General features: G+C 43.3%; 1 protein-coding gene across 3 annotated transcripts in view; it reads left to right on the top strand.

Annotated features, from left to right (window-relative positions):
• LOC141775169 (receptor-type tyrosine-protein phosphatase gamma-like) overlaps nucleotides 1-22791 on the top strand; it is a 457885-nt gene that overhangs the window by 404334 nt on the left and 30760 nt on the right. Inside the window, exons 10-14 of one of the 3 annotated variants that reach the window (XM_074648289.1) lie at nucleotides 2950-3058; nucleotides 3533-3582; nucleotides 4858-5620; nucleotides 15015-15168; nucleotides 18691-18729. In XM_074648289.1, the coding sequence (XP_074504390.1) occupies nucleotides 2950-3058; nucleotides 3533-3582; nucleotides 4858-5620; nucleotides 15015-15168; nucleotides 18691-18729 (1115 nt within the window). Of the gene's footprint in view, nucleotides 1-2949; nucleotides 3059-3532; nucleotides 3583-4845; nucleotides 5621-15014; nucleotides 15169-18690; nucleotides 18730-22791 lie in introns of all 3 variants that reach the window. The other 2 variants (XM_074648278.1, XM_074648268.1) reach the window with 2 other exon arrangements.

Here is a 22791-nt window from a genome sequence, read left to right as displayed (position 1 = left end):
TAGTAATATAATACATTTGTCAAAAAAGAGAATGAAGCAGTAGGAGGAATAATGTGTAACGGTCTAATACACCATTAAAACAAAACTTACTGGAATTCATCTCTTACTGGTTTTAAGATACATCTTCATCCCCTTATGTGATAGAGATGATAGACTGCAATGTGCGTGATGAATTTATCATTCTGCTGATCCAAAGCAGCGTGACTTCTTTCTATTAACTGGTTTGGAAAGCTTGACGGAGGTTTTTTTTCAAAATGATGGAGTGAGCTGATGGGCTTGAGGAGGACAGGCCGTGACCCCCATGCTAAGCCAGTCGAGATCCTGTTTGATAGTGCTGTTAATGGGGATGGGGGAGGGGGGGGGTCTTGTGGTGTTAATATGATGCTGGTGCATTCATAAAGGGCAATTGGTTCTTGACCTTTGTGAATGTGTTGGAAAAATGCATACATGCAGCACATTTCTAAGGTCCTGACAAGTGACACTCATGGCCCTTGAAGCCTATTTCTGTTTCGGTGTCGCATACCTAGTCAACAAATTTGTAGCGCCTATTTGATGACAAGAAACCCTAAATGGACAGAAGTGTCAGTCAGACAGACAATGTGAGATATACGACTGTGAGCATGCATGCAAGAGTATAAATGTCGCGAAACGAAGAGACTCAGGGCTCTCAGCCCTGAACATTTATGTTGATGTTTGTTTGCCCACTTGCAAGTGTTTATTAAACCTTAAAAAGACGCTCTCTCGGTTTTCGAGTCCTTCTTCACAGAAATTGCCTCCACAGTGAATATTATATGAGAAAATGATTCTTCGCTCAAAGGTCTACATTCTAGCTTTCTGAGCTTTCAACAGAGACATAGGGGTCACCATCTCTCACATATACAACCACCCTGTTTTCACATGGCTGAAGACACACGTTAGGGATTTTTCCGTCTGCTGAGGAAGACATGGGTGAAAGCAAAATGTGGACCTTTTAGCTCATATTATCTTGTGTATTTGACAGGGAGATAATGATGCGGAGTGTGGAGTGACCATGGGGAAATAAGGAAAGACACAGCTTGGATGAAATGTTCGGGATGAACCGCAGAAAGAGAGGCACATTGTCTGGTTTGGGATAGCCACAGTATGAATGTGAAGTGAACTGACTGTATTAAAGGTCCGTTGTAGAGAAATAATGGGGTGTACGGGGATGAGATGGCCTCCTGGTTGACCTTCACTGTAGCTTCATTAGGAGAACACCAGACTACACCGGCTCACCTGCATACCACCACGCTGTAACACTGCAGTCGGATCGGGTCTCCAGGCTGCTCCCAACATGTTTTCTTTCTCTTGTTCTGCACTCTTTGTGTCGTTGATTTTTTTTTACACTCTTACATTTTGATTTTGAATTGTTTAATTTGTGTTGGGTGCACACATTTTGATTAATAACTGAAGCGGGAAAATGGGACGCCACTTTGAAGGACATTTAAAAGTTGATGCATGAATTAAAAATATGGTGCACAAGGTAGTACTCTAGATGGGTGGGGGGGGCGGGGGGGGGGTATATTCAAGAATCAAGATTCAATAATTTATTGCCACATCAACCGCAGTTGATTAGGAATTTGTTTTGGTGCGTTCAACAGAAAAACATATAATCACGTAACACACAAAACAAAACATGCTGGCTCAATAACAATACAGTAACCATACACTAAATACAAAAGTGCAGTTCTAACTAGAAAATGCAGTTCCTGCAGAAAATGCGTTTGAATGCTGAAAGCTAAAATGAACTGCAAAGCATTGCTCAAAATACAATTCAATTTATTTTTATATAGCATCAAATCATAACAGAAGTTATCTCGAGACGCTTCTCATATAGAGCAGGTCTATAGACCGTACTCTATAATTTAGAGACCCAACAAGAGATCCCCCATCATGAGCATGCATTGTTATGCGACAGTGGAAAGGAAAATCTCCCCTTTAGCGGGTAGAAACCTTGGGCAGAACGCGGCTCTGGGTGGGCGGCCATCTTCCTCGACTAACTGCTTCTCATACAAAAGATGTGCTCGCTCTACATAGACATGAACGAGCATCGGTCAAAACAGTGAGGCGACACACGTCAGCTAAAAGCACAACATCACTCTATATTTCAGCTGCTTGGCAGTAATGTTAGCTGACCAGACGAAGGTCTCTCCATGAATCAATGCTGATCCTAGTGTTGGCTTTTCCTGCTTCAGACTCCCGACCGCGGTCAGAAGGAACAGGGGAGACATCGGCGTTTTGGTCGGAGACGATAACGTTACTCGCTCCGGAGCCCCGTCTATTCACTCAGCAGCAGGAAACAAGACACGGGAAACCTCTGTTGGTCTGGAGGAGCTGCAGCATTTATTTCTGCAAAAACTTCCACTGTACATTCACTAGATATTCTCAGAGCTAAACTAACTCTTCTGCAGTGTGTAGTGTGTGCGCATGCACGTGAGAGGTGGAGCGAGTGAGAACGAGCGGTGTGTGAGTGAAGGCAAACAGAGGAGCAGAGACTCCGGCCCTGGAGACCAAAGCTACGGTCTCCTCCTGTGTCTTCTGGCTGCGGTTTGGGGGCCGGAGCAGGAAGAGTTGACACTGTTTAGCAAGACGGGCTTCACTAGATATAACTTTTTTGGTTTTGTTGCTTCCGTGTAGTTTGTGTTGGAGTCTGAGTCTGAACAGCGTAGCCATGGGACACAGACCGGCAATGATTTATACGTGTAAGAAGTTACAAACAGTCCCTTTAAAAGGTAGATGTTGGGTTTTAAGGTTTGTGATCAAGGGATGTTTGTTCCCTCGATCCAAAAACATCCCTAAGAATGACTCAACCATGTCTTAATCTATGCAATCCCCCCTTTTGATATTAACTCCCCGTAACTGAATTAACCTGATTCATGACACAAACTCCTGGTGGACCTTACTGATTGTGTTTGTGTGTGTGTTGTCCAGGAGGCCGTCATCACTCCCGTCTCCCACGATGTGCTGTACCTGTTTAGAGTCCAGAGCATCTGCACCAATGACATGCGCAGTGACTTCAGCCAGAGCATGCTCTTCAGAGGTAACACACACACACACACACACACACACACACACACACACACACACACCATTTAGCAGTAATGTCAACATAACAGCCAGTTTGAGCATCAGGATGTATCTCTCTCATGCACACAGCCCTCTCTCAACATGCTGCGCATTATCATCTTACATTTGTGCAAACAATATTTTCAGACAGTTAGGATTCCTTTGATCGTAATATCACAAAATATTTCATATTCGGGGTTATTTATGTGAGCTCATATCAACAGCTGCAGGCTAAAGGAAAAAATAACAGAGGGAAAGGAAAGAGGTAAACTAACAGTGAGATGAATTCATTTCATCTGAATGCATTCGGTTTATTGGCTGCCCCATTAAGTATTCAGCGCCTTTTGCATTTCCATTATGTCATGTTGTGATTAATGTGCTCGCTGGTTGTCTCTCCTGTGTTTAACTATGGAATATCCTGATATTTATTTTCTTTCCTGCGTTTCAGCAAACACCACCAGGATCTTTGAGGGGACGCGGATCGTGAAAACTGGAATGGTAAGGGAAGCAGAGGTGAATCTCTAACTGTTGTCTTTTCACATTGTATCCAGCAGAGAGCAGTGTCTATATTAGCATCCTTCTTCTCTGTGTGGACGGGAAGGTCTCAAAGGGAATTACAGTCAATAATACAAAGCAGTGGTTCACATGTTACACGATTTTATTTTCCTCCTCAGTCTACCTTGACATGTTGACTAAGGAGTTTAACCCCTTAAAGGTCCCATATTGTAAAAAGTAAGATTTTCATGTTTTTTATATTATAAAGTAGGTTTAAGTGCTTTATAAATACTGTGAAAGTATCGAAGCGCTCAATATACTGAGAAATACACACAGCCCGTATTCAGAAATTGTGCGTTTGAAACAAGCCGTTAGGATTTCTGTCCATTTGTGATGTCACAAATATCCAATATTTAGACCATTACACTGTTTTAAATGTAAACATTCTAAATGTGTCCCAGTTTATTCCTGGTTGCAGTGTATGTGCATGACATCAACTGACAGGAAGTAAACATGGACCCAAAATGTTGCCTAGCAACGTAATTCCATTGCAATTCCGTTGAAATGCACTAAAACGGAGCATTTCAGACAGAAGGTAAATACAGGTATATTCAGGCAGACAGTATGAGGAAAAATAAAGTTTTTTTTTAACATTACAGCATGTAAACATGTTCTAGTAGAAACACAAAACACAAGTATGAACCTGAAAATGAGCACGATATGGGACCTTTAAAGGGGTGCAGATGGTAACTTTAATAAAGATAACTTTTTATCATATTTGCTTTAACTGTCACTATACTGTATGCTGACAGTAGTACAAGAGACAGATAATCTGGGGAAAAATCAAGACTATTTCTCCCCTCAAATGTTTTCAGACACTCTTTTAATGTACTGTTTATCTGTAAAATGTTGAGATCAGTCGAGACTAAACCAAACTTTCTCATTTTACATCTAAAATATATTTCTGAAAACATCTGAGCTGAAGAACAGACATTACAGTAACAGAATCTGGATTCATATTTGATACATGTCTAATCGGAAGTCACCAGCAGTGATTGACAGCTGTGTTAGAGACAGCTCGGCTCTGATTGGTTGTTCCTTCGGGAACCGTGGAATCATGCAAACGCCATAAGGAGCACTAGAAGGAGGCAGAGGTAAAAAGTTACCAACTGCAGCTTTATAAGGTTAAACTCCTGAGTCAGTAATGTCAGAGTTGACTGAGGAAGGAAAACAACAAAATGATCTCAAATTCTAATCAGTAAATAGTTTTATTCCCAGCCGACGGTGTCTCCGGCCTCCTCAGCCGACATGGCTCCCATCTCCTCTGGATCCTCTACTTGGACCTCCTCAGGCATCCCCTTCTCCTTCGTCTCTATGGCGACAGGAATCGGCCCGTCCTCCAGCGGTAGTCAGGCAACCGTGGCGTCCGTGGTGACCAGTACATTACTAGCCGGCCTGGGCTTCAGCGGCGGTGTTATCTCCTCCTTCCCCAGCTCCGTTTGGCCAAGCAGAGCACCAACCCGTAATCCCACCTCCGCACGCCATGCCTCTGAACCCACCGGGCCCGCCAAAGACGCCACCGCTTCCGCTTCTGCCGCCACGACGGCCGCAGCCAAGGATAACAGTGAAGCTGGGGGTGAGGATAAAGAGAACAGCACGGGTCAAGGAGAGGATGGAGAGAGGGAAGGAGAGGATAAGGATGAAGAGGAGGAAGAAGAAGAGAAAGAGGAGAGGAAGGAGAGGAAGGGATCAGGAGGTGCGGGCGAGGGAGGGAGGAAGGAAGGCAGGACGGCGGTGAAAGAGACGCCCGGCGAGACACCGGATTCTACTGCAAAGGAGAAAGAACCAGATCCAACTAGCACGGCACCTGTAGAAGACCATCTGGAGGGATTTACCCACAATCCACTTGACTCCAGCTCCACGAGCACCACAGAGGCAGCCGATGAAACGACAGAACTCGCTGCTCCCAAGGACCCGGCAGCGACACTCAGACCCAGCTCAGGGAGGGACAAGCAGCCCTGGCCTTTCTCCATCCACACTGGTGAGTCAACTCATGTCCCACAGCTTCAGGTAAACTATTAGCTTTCATCATCTGTGGTGGAATCTGGTGCACAACTACACAACAATCTACTTCCCCTTTCTTGTACGTAATCACTTGTCAAACATGTTCCAACTACTTTGGTGACACTGGCTGCAGTGACATGAACCAAGTTTTTTATCTTCACTCTATTTGATAGATCCCAAATATCATCTTACATGACCACGAAATTAAATAACTGGACAAGGTCCACACTGAGCATTCAGAATGTCCTCAGAAGTACTTGTCTCTCCAAAAGGCAGTTTATGGCACGGAGTGCAGGGCAGCATTCGACTAAAAATAGTTTAAGTACGGTTATCTGTGTAGAAAAAAACGAAACACATGTTCACACATGTTTTACTAGATTTATTAATACAATCGCTCTAGGAGAGCAGATTAGTGTAGCGTTACCATGGAAAACGATTCAGTGACATGACGCGCCGGAAGTTACGCCCATAATTCACGCAAGGCATCATGGGGGCTAGGAATAAGGTGGATACACACCCATTATAAACTCAGAAAAAGTCTGAAAACAGCATAAAACTTAAACTGTGATAATTCAACAACTGTAAGAGATATCAAAAAGCTGAATCATACCTTAATAGTTCAAAGTCTTGTAACCCGTTCAAAGTTTAAATGGTGTCCGTAGCTGAAAGTATGCGGAAGCAGTAGCATTTCAAATAGGAGCATGTTTGAGAGGATTTGAAGATTGTCTCCATTGAGTTACATTGTAAAAAGAAAAATGTGAAAAAAGCTTAATATTTTAAAAAGTATAAATAGTAGAAACAAGAAAAGATATAGCACTAATGTCTTTAAAGAGCTGAAGATTTTGATAGTTGAACAGTTTCTGTAGCTCAAAGTATGCAGAAGTAGTTAGAGTCCAAAAAACGTAAGGAAGAAATAGAATAAGTTGAAGAAACCTTAGAAGAACAATACTGGGAACGCTGAATCAGCATTCGCAAAATTAAATTACCTATTTTTAGAAATACGAAGTCCAAGTGCAAGTCCACACAAATTGACTTTGTTACAGTAACAAGAGTAAATGTGATCGGTCCCTTCCAGCCCCAGCTCACTGTAAAGTGAAATGACCATGACGGACAATTCCATCAAATTCAGACAAACAGCTCTTCATCTTCATTAGAGTTGTCGTGGAAACAGTTGAATCAGGAGCATGAACATGATGGAGTCTGCTAACGGAGAGTTGAATGTGCTGTATGCAGAGCTCTCCTATAAAGGCATTAGTGGAGTAAGTGATGATGAATTGCAGTGATGTAGAGCAAAGTAAAGTGTTAACAGAGTTCCTAATGCTTTTCCTCTCCCTGCTCCCCTTTCTCCTACCCCTCCAGCCAACACTTTCGGCACTGCATTAGCCAAGCAAATACCATGGGACATCAATTCAATTTCAAATGCTTTGAAACACAGTCCAAGCCCAAGACCGGACATTATTATGAACAAAAGCAATCTTCTGATATCCCCCGGAAAATGCCTTTCTCAATCTTTGTCAAAGCACATTTGGCAAATATTATTCTGTTTGAGCTGGATGGACTGAAGGGTATAAAGCTTAAAAGTTTTTACACAACTTTGTCAAAGTGGTAACTGTATACATTGAGCTTAGAACCTCTGTTGTGGGTGGTGTTTTTATGATGAGGGCATGCTCTCAGTACTCTCAATATTCAGCCTATCAGCTAAAAACAACTACGAATCCCAGTTTAAGGCAGAGAATTAATATCCTAGCATCTGTTCTTTGGAAGTCTATCTGAGTGTGAGTAATATACCTACATATAGACTAATGACACGTATAATTATGATATATAGGCCATTTCATGTTAATCTACTTTTATGGTGCACTTGTTTCAAGATTTAGACAATTCTGAGTGGATACGCTGAACTCAGTCCAAACTCCAAAGCACTGAGCCGTAGCTTGAGGAGAGTCAGTGTAGAAGTAATCCCTTTTTGAATATATAAAAATGTGATAAACAATGATAAAAGTATTAATCCTATAACCCTGTGTTTACTACTGAAACAGCATACAATCATAGTACTACTGTATTTTATGTATAAGACCCCAGAGATAACCATGCATTACAATGACCCTCAACTCAACTCGCAGCTGTGTGATGTAATACTTGCACTGGCCTTCAACCGAATGGGCGAACATAGCAAGGAATACGTAATGTATTTGGCACGGACTAATCATGCAGCTGTACCACCAGGTGGCATCTATCTCTGAAATAATAGATGTCGGAAAGCACCTAGAGCATCGTAGTATGGTATCTGCTGATTAGTGTGTTATGTTGACAGACACCAATAGAATTGAAGACGACTAAGAAAATTATAGTAAAAGGAGGGACAAGTCCTTTGGTCCAGTATATAAGGCTATGACGTAAAGCCTTATATTAGTCGCGTCCGGAACGGCTCGGGTTTTGGTTGTGCTTTTGTCTGCTGATATTGAACACAATAAAAACTCTGCTTTTTGCACCATACTTGGACAGCCTCAAGAGATTCATTTGAGTATCCTGTGTTGACTTTCTGACACCTTTAATATTGAACATTGAAGAACATTGAACAGGGGTCTCAGACATTCCAGGCCCAAGGCTTGAGATTCAACATCAGTGACTGCATGTGCTGAGTTAGGATGTAGCACAGGTTGTAACAACAGACGGTTAGTAGTTAGTTCTTTGCTTTACATCCATCAGACTGGAGTACTAGTTACTTTGTAGATTGAGATTTTACATACAAAGTACTATGATCTGTTTATAGATGCAACGCGACGACAAAGTAGTCAACAATAGTTCCACTTTAACTAGAAACATTCAAATTCTCATGACATGAAAACATTGGCATTAATATTTCACCTCAGCAGCATTGCAGACATTGTGGTGTGGATAATGGAAAGTCAAGACAGAAGACACACAGTAGGACCCTACAATCGGAAAAATCTGCTAAATGAAGCCAAACTTCTCTTCTGTTTATCCCCAAATGTCCTCACTCCTGTCCTTTCTTGCGCTGTCTGTCCTCCTGGCTCTCCTGCATCTTCCCCTCTCTCTCTCTCTTTCTGCGGGTCCAAATTTGTCGTATTTTCTCCGTACTTTTCATTTTGTTTTCTTCACTCTCTCCGTTAGTTCTTCTCCTCTTTTCCTCTGCCCTCAGCCTCTCCATCTCTCTCTCTCTGTCTCTTCTGTCTCTCTCTCTCTGCCTCTCTCTGTCTTTCTCTCTCTGCCCCTCTCTGTCTCTGTCTCTCTCTCTCTCTCTCTCTCTCTCAGAATTGTCCTCAGTGAAGGAGCTAAACCACTTCCTTAATGAAACAAAGACTAAGAAAAATGTGCCACTTGCACACTTTTTCCCAGATCCTGAGAAGTTTCTTAAATCTGTGAGTCACACTACTAAGTTTGTAGATGCAAAGTCCCTGACTCCTGAGAAGAAGTATAGGCTTAGCAAATGGGGCCACTTCTGTGAGGAAAAGTATGACGTTGCACAGAGTTTAAAGTGGATAGGTTGCATGGTACACATTCCTCTTCCTATGGAGGTATGGAAAGGTGATAGGTTGAAGGTTTTAGGAGTTTATTTAGGAAACCAGGTTTTTGAACAACAGAACTGGGAGGGTTTAGTTGTGAAGGTGTGTGCAAGGTTGTCTAAATGGCAATGGCTGCCTCGGCTGTCACATAGGGGATGAGTTTTGGTTGTGAACAACTTAGTTGCTTTGACGCTGTGGCATAACTTTAAAGTATTATCCCCACCAAGGAGCCTGGTTGCTGATATCCAAAAAAGTCCTTGTGGATTTTTTCTGGACTTGACAGCAACGGATCCGAGCAGCAGCACTGTATCTGCCAGTGGAAGAAGGAGGGCAAGGTCTGGTAGATATTCAGTCAAAAATAATGTCCTTCAGACTGCAAACTGCCCAGAGGCTCCTTTACCAATGTGGTCTGAGGTGGCAAGAGACTGCGGAGCAGCTTCTTCGGAGAGTGAGCCGTCTGGGGTATAGCAAACAGCTGTTCTTGGTCGGACTAGAGGAGGTGGATCTAGTCGTCTTTTTACAGCTCAGTCCTGGAGGCTTTTCAGGGTTTGGAAAACCTTTTACTGCACAATAGTTTTATAGAATCACAGTTACTGTCATCCATCAGTGTGCGTCTTGCCCTGCTCAAAGCTGGATGTGTTAAAGTTGGACATTTGTTGCAGAACGCCATGGGATCTCTTGATGCGTTGGCACAGAAGACGAACATTAGGTCATCCAGGATTCTGGACGGACTGGTGAAGGAGGTCCTTGCATCCTTGCAAGGAGTCATGAGAGTCTATTGCTGGAAACCGTAACCGTTTTGGGACAGTGGGATGATCAACGTCGATACAGTTCTCTAACTGTTGGTCCTACTGTGGGAGAGTGGCAGGAGGAGGAGGAGGAGGATAAGCTGCTAACGTTTGTGATTCCAAAGCTTGGAAAATTTGAGGATTTGGAGAAGAAAGCAGCCTATCAGCTCTGCGGGAAAGTGTGTCATCTAAGGTCCTTGGTGGGGGTGGAAGCGTTGAAGTGGACTGAGGTTTTCAGCCGAAATAAGTCCCTGAAAGGCAGTTTGAGGTCCCTGTATATAAGCTGCCCATTGAAAAGCGGTCAGCTGACCTCCAATGGAGGATAATACGCGGGGCAATTTTCTCTAGACTTATTTTTCATATGGTCCTAAATACCTGGTGAGGAAAAGGTACTCTTTATAATTTCATGTTTGCGGTGGCTAAGCTTGCTACCTGGATATCTTTGGTTGGAGGTGTTGGATGTACAGATGGTGTTCAGGTCCTGAAGGGGTTGGTAGTGGCTCGTCTGAAGGTTGAACATGCGGATTATCAGACGGTGAATAACCTGGGTACTTTCAGAGCGGTCTGGGCGGTGGATGGGATTCTGTGCTCTGTTGGGGTGACGGGAGAGCTGTTGGTTTAATTTTGATTTGTGAAATGATTGTTTTATGGTTATTTTGTGATTGTTTTCTTTTTCTTTTATTTATTTATGTAGACCTAAGTTTGTTTGTTTTGGTTTAAGGGATCCGTAATTGTTTAATAAAATTAATTTTAAAGTCTCTCTCTCAGTCTCTCTTTATCTCTCTCTCTCTGCCTCTCTCCCCCTCTCTCTCTCTCTCTCTCTCTCTCTCTCTCTCTCTTGCTGTCTCTCTCTATCTCTCTGCCTCTCTCCCTCTCTCTCCCCCTCTCTCTCTGTCTCCCTCTCTGTCCCTCTCTCTCTTCACGCTCTCATCTGAGTGCTGGCCTACTTTCAGACATGGTGAGAGGAGGCTTGCAGGCTAGACTGGCTGTGTGTGTGTGTGTGTGTGTGTGTGTGTGTGTGTGTGTGTGTGTGTGTGTGTGTGTTTGCGTGCTGCTGGCCAGCGCCGTAATCGTAACAGAGAAAAGCAGAAGGGAAAGAGAAGGGAACAGAGGATGCAGGCAGCATCTCTGGGTTTCTCTGTGAGCACCGTGCACGTGTGTGCGTGCGTGTGGACGTGAGGCAGAAGATGCAGAGTTAGTGCCGATGCACGCCAGCTGTGGTGCAGTGCAGGAAGCCCAGTCTGATGTAGTGTTCGGCTCACGGCAAAGCTGCAGATTGAAGGCCATGGGGGCCGGCGTCAGCTCCAGCAACGTCACGGCTGCAGACGCCGAAGTGGGTAGGTGGTGCCGATGGTTGTGACGGAGATTAAGGGACCTAAAAGCAAATTGGATTTTTACAAATGACTCAAATTTGACTCAAAGCTGTGTGTTGTTTTGATGCAGTATGAGTGAGCAGAGTGTGCAGGGCTCAGTGCAGGGAGCACGTCAGCTGGGACCTGTATCTATTCATATTCATTTGATGTTCTGCAGCACCTTCACTTTTTCACTGAGGTGAAGTTAAATAACAACGTTTTGTTTTGGGAAATATGCCTGTTTGCGGTCTGTCTTACCCAGGATGAGACATCGAAGTGTTTCATCTCTGTGTCCCGTACAGAGACACAGTATAGATCCGGGACATGTGTAGCCTAGCTTAGCAAATAAGCTGTGTCCCAATTCTACGCTATATACAAATCCTAATAAAGTATACTCTATTTACTGCGAGGCAGCACGGACAGGAAATGAAACAAGACATGACCAAGAGATGCCGATCAAACTTTGAGACACCTAAACCAATGTATAGTAGGAAACCTGAAAGAACGTCATGAACGCTGGCTTTGAAGCAATTTTCATAGTGGCCAAACAGCGGTACTACAGCTTCTGTGTCCGTCACGTGATGCCATTGGGCCCAAAAATACTTTTTCCCATAGACTTACATTGGGAAAGAGACGTCTGTAACTCAGCGGATAATTTTTTTTTAGGCGAATCGACTCCCCAGTATGAACACTCTAATAGCCCTTATTTAAATCATAAGGTCCTAAAAGTTATAAAATGCCCTATAGCCGAATCCAGAGTTATTTCCCTTCCTCCGTTCATGTGAATGAGACCCAGACCGAGAGGCTGGAGTGAGGGCTGGGAGGTGGAGTTAAAGGAAACGCTTCCACACCTGCTCTGTGGGCCCAATGGATGAGGAAGATCAACGGATGATCCGAGAACTTCGTTGAGCCATTTTGGTTTCATTCACCACTGAGCAACTCTCATAGGAATGAACGGGAGCCTCTGACGCTGTATCCAGTTCTCTTCATACGCCCATGGGCCCAACACTATCTACAATTTGTTTTTTGTATATTTTGCCAGCTGTTAGCGCCTTGTTTCTTTTTTGAATTGTATTGTCGGACAGTATGCAGCATTTTTTCAGTTTTCCAGTGTGAGCATGTGAACAGCCTGATTCCATGGTTTGTTTAGTGATTCAAATAGGTCGGCTTTGTGCTTACCGGGTGTTATTTCCATCAGTTTGAGTAATGGACCAATCATAGCCTTGTAGCCAGGATTAAGAATGAGAAAGTCTTCTTCCTACATACTGTATAGCTGCATCCAGGGAAAATAGCAACAGAAAAATGGCCACAAAGTGGCAACAAGCTACAGTAGGATGAGGCTGCTGTATTTACAGAAAATACCTTTTAGCTCAATATGTTTCTTCAATCAACTTGTAAAAGTGTAACTGCTCCTATAACAACCGCCAGTTCCCTAGTGGTCCCCCAGTGGTTCCCCAGTGGTTCCCCAGTGGGTCCCCTAGTGGTCCCCCAGTGGGTACCTAGTGGTCCCCCACTGGTCCTCCAGTGGTTCCCCAGTGGTCCCCTAGTGGTTCCCCAGTGATTCCCCAGTGGTTCACCAGTGGTTCCCCAGTGGTCCACCAGTGGTCCCCCAGTGGGTCCCCCAGTGGCCCCCCGGTGGTCCCCCAGTGGTTCCCCAGTGGTCCCCCAGTGATTCCCCAGTGGTCCCCCAGTGGTTCCCCAGTGGTCACCCTGTGGTTCCCCAGTGGTCCCCCAGTGATTCCCTAGTGGTCCACCAGTGGTTCCCCAGTGGTCCCCCAGTGATTCCCCAGTGGTCCCCCAGTGATTCCCCAGTGGTTCCCCAGTGGTCCACCAGTGGTCCCCCAGTGGGTCCCCTAGTGGTTCCCCAATGGTTCACCAGTGGTCCCCCAGTGATTCCCCAGTGGTACACCAGTGATTCCCCAGTGGTTCCCCAGTGGTCCACCAGTGGTCCCCCAGTGATTCCCCAGTGGTTCACCAGTGGTCCCCCAGTGGATCCCCCAGTGGTCCCCCAGTGGTTCACCAGTGGTCCCCCAGTGATTCCCCAGTGGTTCCCTAGTGGTCTCCCAGTGGTTCCCCAGTGGGTCCCCAGCGGTTCCTCTTTTAATGCATCCATTGTCCTGCCTGTACAATAACTGAATTAACAAGTACCCTATATCTGTACGGGTTTTTATGGTAAGAAAGTGTTAAATCTCAACATATCTCAGCCCTCTATTCTCAGTATACTGTAATTCCTGTGAGAGGCTTTTGCTGTTTTTTTTATCCTGGTTTGACTTCTCTTTTTTTTTAATGACATGTATGCTTCAAAGTTAACCCAAAGTCTTCAGCATTCCTGTGTTTTGGGACCACCCTACTGCCGGAGAGGACTTAACCATGTTCAATAATTATTCAGCTAGCAGTAATAGTTTACTTATAATGATAATGTGAAAAAATAATCAATATTGCAGATAGAAACAAACTGCAGTGAGTAGAAATGGAGCACATATGATAAAAAAAGTTATTTTTATAAAATAGTCATTATATTCTGACAGTAGTATATGAGACAGGTAATCTGAAAAAAGTTCAGGAAATACAGAGTACCGCCCAGCAGCCAGAGCACAGCCATTAGGAACGCTCAATAGCAACACTCTCTCTGAAATGACCTGTGATTGGCCAAAGTCTCCCGTCACGGGCTAGATTTTCTAAAGCCTGAAAACAGAGTCATGATGAGGTGCAGAAGTCTAGTTTTCTCTCAGAGCACTTGAATTACAATATGCTGAAAGGTTATTATGGAATCTATGCCCAATGATGCCAAAAACGTTCTGCCTACTGCAGGTTTAAACTTAAATTCCAAGCTTTATGAGGGCTATGAATTTGTTGGAGCCACTATTCCTCTCAGGGCTACGCCTGGCAACCGCTACCACCGCTTCTGTGTCCTCTGAAAATAACATGACTGGTTATGGCAAAACAAAACAAAAGTGAAATAATGGCAATTCAGTCTGATTTAAAGGCTTTAAACTTGGTTTGAAATGTATTAAGTATGAAATTGGGACACTGCTAGCCTAGCTCCGTCAAAAGTGGAAAAAAGAAAATCACCTTCCAACAGCTCTAAAGACTCTTCCTTTAAGCATTATTTTTGCTTTGTTTGTATGCTGACATTTAAGTGTGCCCCCTAGTAATGTGTACTGTGCAGCTACCCTTTGCAGTTGTGCATGTTTTAAGGAATGCATTTGCAGAAATCTTGTGCTGGTTGATGCTCAACAGCTTGTGGCTGCTCTCACATTCCCGTAGTGTATACCACTGTAGACCACACCAACCACACGTCACACATCGTTGGAGTTTAGTTGTTGGTGTGTGCTAAAATTCCAGCTCCTTCAAAAAGGAAGCAACGTGTAAAAGGGACTTTAGGAGTTCTACCAAGTTTGTGTAATAAAATATTTCAGAGGTAAACAGTTTTATCAGCGGCGTAAAGTGATACAAAGAGGAATTGTGTCAACCTTTCTCACTTTGATTCCCTTTCTTTTCAGTATAATTGGTTTTACAGCAAGAGATAAGTGGCAGAGGCTTTCATAAATTTGTCTTGTAATCCCGTTTTCCACATATGTTAGGATAGTCATTCCTTCTACATTTTCCTGTTTAAGTAGCATCCACCTCTTCCACTTTCTTCTCAGTCATTCTTCCTGTGGACATTTCTTTCCCTCATTAGTTTCTCCATCTTTTTCTTCCAGACCTTCCCAGTGCCGTGACTAACCTGACCCACCAGACGAGGCCCGGGTCTGGGGCGGGGCTGGGCAATGGGGAGTGGCTGGTACCTTTGGTGGTGGTTTCAGCTCTGACTTTCCTCTGCCTCGTTCTCCTGCTGGCTGTGCTCGTCTACTGGAGGTGGGTACAACAACACCACCGCTTCTGAACGCCTTTTGAGCTGGTGGTCTAGAGGTAGGAAGGTGGATGGATGGATGGATGACTGGAAGGTTGCATGACTGATGTTTGTGGTTGAATATGGAGGGGGATAGTAGGCTACATCCTTGCCAAGCTTGGTACATTAGAGATACTGAGGAGGGTAAAACATGGACACCAGCAATGAGTGTTTGGCGGCTCACAAGCTACACAAATATGTTTCCAATATATCATTTGAATGAGTAGGAGAAGTAAATGCTTGATGTTATCAGGATTGGGCTGCATTGTGTTCCAGCTCTGTCGTTTCGCTGCGTTCACGGGGTCCGTGTCTGGAAACAGCTCATTTCTAGCAACGCTCCACTTTCTTTAAGCGTCTGGTCTATTTTTTTCCGAAGCATCTTTGCGTCTCTGAAGTGTAGGTGTATATAAATGCCTGTAATTATTGGTGATTAACTTAAAAAATATTTTTTTTTATGATGCATTTAATTAGTTTTGCATTCACACATACAGCAGAAGTGGTGTTTGTAGTTAGTGAGACTGAGTTAGTCTAACTTTGTGTCTTATTATTGGTCCTCCAATGTTCAGAAAATTCTGCTCGGGCTGCATTCCCCCCCTATACTAGCACTGACTGGTGTATTCTGGGATCCTGCTCCTGCCACTCGTCCTCTCTCTCTCTCTGCTCTAGTTTACTCCTCTCCTACCTCTATCCCCTTCTAAATACTCCTCAAATGTTCTAGTGCAATCCACTCAGAAGATCTGGGTCCAGTTTCGGCGCCATTTCAATCTTCGATTGTGGTGCCCTTTTTACATTATACACGCATCAGTAAAACTGTTGAAACTAAGGTAATGCAAAAGAATTGACTGGTACATACTCCTCTCTAGTTCCCTCCTAGTTTGACGCAGGCTTCCTGGTTGGAGATACAACAGTTACAGTGTAGTAGTGTATAGACGCATGCCTTACACTCATATCTGGAAATGATTTATTGGTTGAATATGATCTTGTATTTGCAGTCTAACAATGAAAGTAAGAGTCTTTTATTTCAGCAGCCTTCTGGTTTTATTGAGATATTTATTTAATAGGTTTAGCCACTTCCTGTTCAATTTACAGTACATGTCAGTTTCTAACATCTCCTTGTTGAAAGTTCAGTACATTGTGTAAAAAGAAAGCATCAGATGTTGATTATTCAACCAGCAATAATTGGCTGAATCCCTTTGGATAACAGCAGCTTTTTTTTTTTATTGAAATCTGAAACTAAAATAAATTGGTGGTATGTGAGGAAAGACAGAAGATAATAGTCAGCAACACTTTTTTATGCATAATTAATGAGCATTGTTGGAGGGGATTATGTTTATGTATGAACACCGGTATGTACTTGTTAGTGTTGAGAGATTGTGCGTAACCCTTCTCACAAGCACAAACACACACACACACATGCACACACACAGGTCTGGCACCAGGTGCTGGGGGGGTGTGGCGGTTTTAATCCTATTGTGGAGCAAAGCTCAGGTCACAACCCCGTGTTCTACACAGACTCCACCCTGCTGCAGTCCTGCTGGGCCTCCAGCAGCAGTTGGTGCGCCCGCATTATCCCAACTGTTGCTCTGCTGCGTTCAGGTCGTATGAGAAAGAAGTAAATATGAACTTCCTAACAAAAAAAAAGTTGACCTCACTTAATAATGCAGTATTTACTGCACATGCTGTTGGGAAGCACATTGGACCTCCCTTGAAAAAAACAATAGCTGGGAACATTATGCAGTGTTCAAGTCATCTAACGAGCTAACAAACAGAGGAATCTCTGTCTGTCTGTCCGTCTGTCTGTCTGTGTGTCCTTCGCATATCTCAAGGACCGCTCATCCGATCAACTTCACACTTGGCAGCTGTATTGCTGGGGACCCAAGAATGTGCAGTGCCGAATTTGGTCCAATTTGGCACGTGACACGTCCTCGATGTTAATAAATATTGAAAAAATAAGCATCCAGCGCTCTGTGCAGCAGCGGGGGAAAAGGGGGGCATGTCGTCCGATAGGCACAAGCTCACTGACAACGCTGCAAGCAGCAACTGCCGTTCACACTTTACACATGGACTCTTCTTCATTTCCCTGGAGTCAAAATGAGCGGATAGTCAACTGAGTGTATTTGCACTGCACTAGTATGTACAGAAGCAGGACAGTGGGATGGTATTTTATCATCATTGATAGTGTTCCCATATTCACACTGTTACTCTGCAAACAACAACGTCATTTGTGATTTTTATATACATGTTTGTAAATCGATGTGAAAGACTTTTCTTTCTTGCCACCCAAAATCTCTTTAAAGCTTTAGTAGACAGAACGTTTTTATCATCATTAGGCAAAGATTCCATAATAACCTTTCAGCATATTGTAATTCAAGTGTTGTGAGTGATAACTAGACTTCTGTACCTCCTCATGGCTCTGTTTTCAGGCTTCAGGAAATCTAGCCCTTGACGGGAGACTTTGGCCAATCACAGGTCATTTCAGAGAGAGAGAGAGCGTTCCTATTGGCTGTGCTCCGGTTGGTGGGCGGTGCTTGGTATTTCCTCAACTGATCTCAACATGGCTGCCGGGTCACAAACTTTCTCATTTTACTGCTAAACAGTATACAAGATGTTTCTGAAAACATTTGAGGAGAGAAATAGGCATTACATTAACAGGGTATAGATTCATATTTGATCAGTGCTGCCTAGTTTGACCGTTTGATCGGAGTTAGCGAGTGATTGATAGCCGGCTCTCATAAACGGCAGGCTCCAGATCAGCTCTGTTGGTTGTCTGTGAAATCCTGCAGATATCGTTAAGAGCACCGGAGGACACAGAGGACACATGATTTATTTCAGATTACCATGCACTACTGTCAGGATATAGTTTTATAAAAATAACTTTTTTTTAATCATAGTTGCTTCATTTCTACCCACTGCAGCTTTAAATCATGTCTTAATGAAATGTACTTCAGGAAGACTTTATCCCTCAATGCATTTTGATGTCCAAAGTAATTTGTTAACTTCTGTTTTCTGCTGTGTGTTCAGAAACAGATGAAACCTTTTGGATACTTAATATTGCCCCTTACATGCTACCACATTGGGAACAGGAACTGTTGTTCTTAGAGAATCAGAAACTACTGAAGGTTGGCTTTGAATTCCTCGTCAGATAGTCTTTCTACTTCCTTCCTTGCTTGCTTGCTATAACTTCCTCTCAGTGTGTAAACAATGTCTTTGAACCGCAGCATGATTCTGTCAACTTTGTCCCATGTGACATGAATGCATCATGACACCAGCTGTCTCACACCAGGAAGTGGCTTAGGATTGACCTGTGTGTGTGTGTGTGTGTGTCACAGAGAGGGAACAACCCCCTTCATGCCTTGTTAGGACACCCGTCCTCCCTCCCTCTGTCTTCCCTCCTCCTGTCCCTCCTGTCTCTCCGTCCCCCGTGCACTCGCTCTCAGTTCATGTCAGCGACAGCATGCGGCAGCCTCCATCCTCTGCTTGTTCACCAGGATGAACACGTTCTGCTCTCTGCTCTGTATCAAATACAGGTAGGGAGGGTCTGGACACACACACGCACACGCACACGCACACACACACGCACACGCACACACACAGTAGATAAAGACACTGTAAAGGATAGATGGGAGCACACACTGTCAGTAAGTTTAGTTTCCTTTAGTTGTAGAATCTAAAACAAGGCATGTGTCGGTCCTTCATGTTAACACCTAGTGTTAGGAATGGAGTGTAGCTCAGGAGGTTGGTTTTTATTTCAGATGTGCGAACAAAAAATGTGAATTATTCTATTCTTCAAAGAACCGGTGTCAAAAAGGCTCCTCCTCGGTAACCGTTTTGATTCTGTATTTTTTGGTTCTGTATCTTTTTGGTGGAACGGAGGGCTCTACAGTTCTGTATGTATTTGAAAGTTTGGTTGCCATCATCCAACGAGTCTCCACTAAACAGTAAATGGCTAAACGTTTCTACAATCACCTATATGACAGTTTCTGATCTGGTGCCCCTATGGGCAGTACGACGTGCCCAACAAGACCTCAGACCTCAACGACAAACTATTCCCAGGTTCATACTTGTATTTTGGGTTTCTACTAGAACATGTTTACATTCTGTTTCTCCTCCTGTCTGTCCGAATATACCTGTATTCCCTCTCTTTCTTAGCGCCTTTCTCTTTAAGCCCCCAGTCTGGGGGCTTAAAGAGACAGGCTCTAACCAAGGCGCTAACAAGTCTGCTCTGATTGGCTTAGAGAAAAATATGGTGCACCACCTACAAAGGTAGTTTTCAATCCGTGGGTGGAGATTGGGGTTGCGGTATATTCTAATGAGCTGCATGTGACATAGGAAGGGGAGCCAAATGTGATTGGCTGGTTGATTCCCATGTCTTCTGTTTCAGACAGCCCACAATAAACTGACTGGGTTGTCTTATTTCACAGTCTGTGTGTTGGTAGGAACTCCAGATACCCAGATGGATGTGCACGAGCATTGACAAAGAGAGTTTTTCACAATATGTCCCCTTTAAAGGTCCTATATTGTAAAAAGTGAGATTTTCATGTATTTTATATTATAAAGCAGATTTAAGTGCTGTATAAATACTGTAAAACTATCAAAACACTCAATATACGGAGAAATACACACAGCCCTCATTCTGAAACTGTGCGTTTGAAACAAGCAGTTAGGATTTCTGTCCATTTGTGATGTCACAAATATACAATATATAGAGCATTACACGGTTTTAAACATAATCATTCTAAATGTGTCCCAGTTTATTTCCTGTTGCAGTGTTTGTAAATAACATCAGCTGACAGGAAGCAAACTTGGACCCAAACTGTTGCCTAGCAACACATTTCTGTTGAAATGCACTGAAACGGAGCATTTCAGACAGAGCGTAAATACAGGTATATTCAGGCTGACAGTATGAGGAAAATAAAGGTATTTTTTTTTAACATTACAGCATGTAAACATGTTCTAGTAGAAACACAAAATACAAGTATGAACCTGAAAATGAGCATAATATGGGACCTTTAAGGTAAGAAGAAGACTGTGGCCATGGTGAAAAGAAACCAACAGTGACTGTTGGTAGGACACAGGATGTCAACAGCAGCCAGTGTACCATGTCAAAATCAAACACTTTGTACATCTAAACTTCAAGCTCGACCTCCTCCCTAAGAGCTTTAGCAGCACTGTAACAACATCATGCTTTTCTTTATCTATGTTCCACCTTTTCTTCCATAGCCAAGAGAAAAGCATTTATTCCTATAGCATTTCCATTCAGCTTTTTGATGTACCAACTGAACATCATTCATATATGCAAAGACTATACGTTTTGAGAACCTGGAACAGCCATCCAGAAGGTGTAATCAACAACACAAGACTTTCATCCAGGAGACTGCTGTTCCGTGTGTTTAATTATACCAGCGAGACAACGTAGTCGGGTATATAGCGCTCCGCATGTCCGTCCGTTCGCGTGTCACACATGCGTTTCCGGAGCAGAACTTGAAAACTATTTAATTTAGGAACTTCAAATTTGGTCTGATGGTTTACAGTGTGGTCTAGTTGTGCCCTTTGGGGATTAGTAATCCAGGGTGCCCAAAATGAATTTTTCCAAAAGGGCAAAACCTTTGGCCCTATACCTTAGTAGGGGTCAAGCAGTGAGCGGGGTTTTGTGAGCCATGCTCACTTTTGCCTTGTTTCACTTTCACTTTACAATCAGCTGTTCAACATTCAGCGTCATTTTCACTGTACAAACGTTGTAGTTTTAAGCCCAACCATGTGTTTTTTTCCTGAACCTAACTATAGTGGTTTTGTCGCCTAAACCTAAGCAAGTGTTTTTGTTTAATTCACAACATTAAGCACGTGTTTACTGCGACCCAAAATGAGACGCCGAAGGGTCTGACAAAGCGTCAGTATGTGACGAGTTGGGATGAGAACATGTTGCGTATTTTTGCCAGTAAAGTGTTCAACGTAGCATCTGGTCAGATGATGAAGGCCATTGGAAGTCCTTCAATATCAGATGCCCTGCCTGAAGTAGGAGACTGCTCCCCTGGACAAGGCAATTCATGGTTAACAGAGATGATTTTAACACAAGAGCCTCAAATGAGTTAAATTGAATATCGTGTTTGGAGGTTAAATTAAAAAGAGATTTGTAGACTAAAGCAACACCTCCACCTTGTTTTAGCAGCCCTATAGCAACATGGGCATAAGCAAACTCAGGTGGGGAAGCTTCATTTAATGGTAAGAAAACATCTGGTTTCAGCCACATTTCACATAAACCAATCATATCCAGGCCATGTTGAAGAAGGAAGGCCAGTTATCAACAAAACCTAATTCCTGTTCCCGACAGTAGCACACCAGCCAGCGGTTCATTGCCTACTGTACATCTCATCATTCCCCCCGCACAGGCAGCAAGGGACCAGAGACAATGACTCGATGCCGACCCATCTTTCTAGCGCAGTCCGACATCTTATTTATAACTTCTTCTTCTTCTCTGTAGACTGAAAGCAGCTTGACAGCTGGATGTAAACGTAGCTAGTCCACCTCTTTTTCTCTGGATTTGTTTTCACTTCTTGAGTGTTTTCTGAGAGAAGAGTATGTGATACCTCTTCTGCTTCGTTCTGCTGTATTTAAACTCCAACTTGTCTCTAACTGCCTGATGCAGATCTCCATTTCAAAGCAGTCTGATGTCAAACATCACTTTTGTGAGTCGTCAAAGTCACCGTCACAGACTAAAAACCTGACAGGAGACCTTCTGATGTGCTTGCTGATGTGAAAGCTTCCCTGTACGACTGCTTTGTATGTGACTTCAAACACACCCAATGTGTGTGTGTGTGTGTGTGTGTGTGTGTGTGTGTGTGTGTGTGTGTGTGTGTGTGTGTGTGTGTGTGTGTGTCAGCTGCAGTACATAATGCTTTGAAATTAGACGAGTCACTTTGCTATAAAACCTGCAGGACGATGTGACGTTGTTCATGTGAAAAGTCTCAGCTCTATAACATGCAGCATTTTCCTAAAAAAAAACAATGTACTTAAGTATAAAATGTAATTTTCTGATATTGAATGTACATTAATATTGAAAGTAAAAGTAAATGCTGTTCATAAAAAAGCAAGCAAGTCAGAATTTTGAGATTTATGAAGTTTATTCCTCTTAACAAGTACACCACCTCAAACATGGAGGCTGTATTTCACTTGAAGAAAAACAAGGTCTTCACAGCTTCAAGGATTTGTAGCCTATATATAGTATAGCATTTGGGTTTTAGGAGCAGTGTCCCAGTCAGGATGCTCCGACATATTATTGCAGCAGGATAAAGAGACACATTCTGAATTTCGACGGCAATAAAAGATACTAAGAGCTAATGAGTTTGAAAATTTTAAAAAGTCACGGTACGCCACGGAGTAATATGAAGAACACTGATCTGACAGGCAGCCCCAATTTAAACTTAACTACGGCTTTGAGAGCACTTTGTTTGCACTTGTTGCCCATCACGTGAATGATGGAACTTGCGAGCTACAACCACTGACTCCCCAAACCTGTTTACTTGCAATAGTAACAAGTAACGAAGATGCTTAGGTGATACGTATCGAAGTAAAAGTACACATTTTATTTAGGA

Source organism: Sebastes fasciatus, chromosome 1 (genome assembly GCF_043250625.1).
Source record: "Sebastes fasciatus isolate fSebFas1 chromosome 1, fSebFas1.pri, whole genome shotgun sequence".
Taxonomy (NCBI): Eukaryota; Metazoa; Chordata; class Actinopteri; order Perciformes; family Sebastidae; genus Sebastes; species Sebastes fasciatus.
This window is presented reverse-complemented; position numbering and strand designations above follow the sequence as displayed.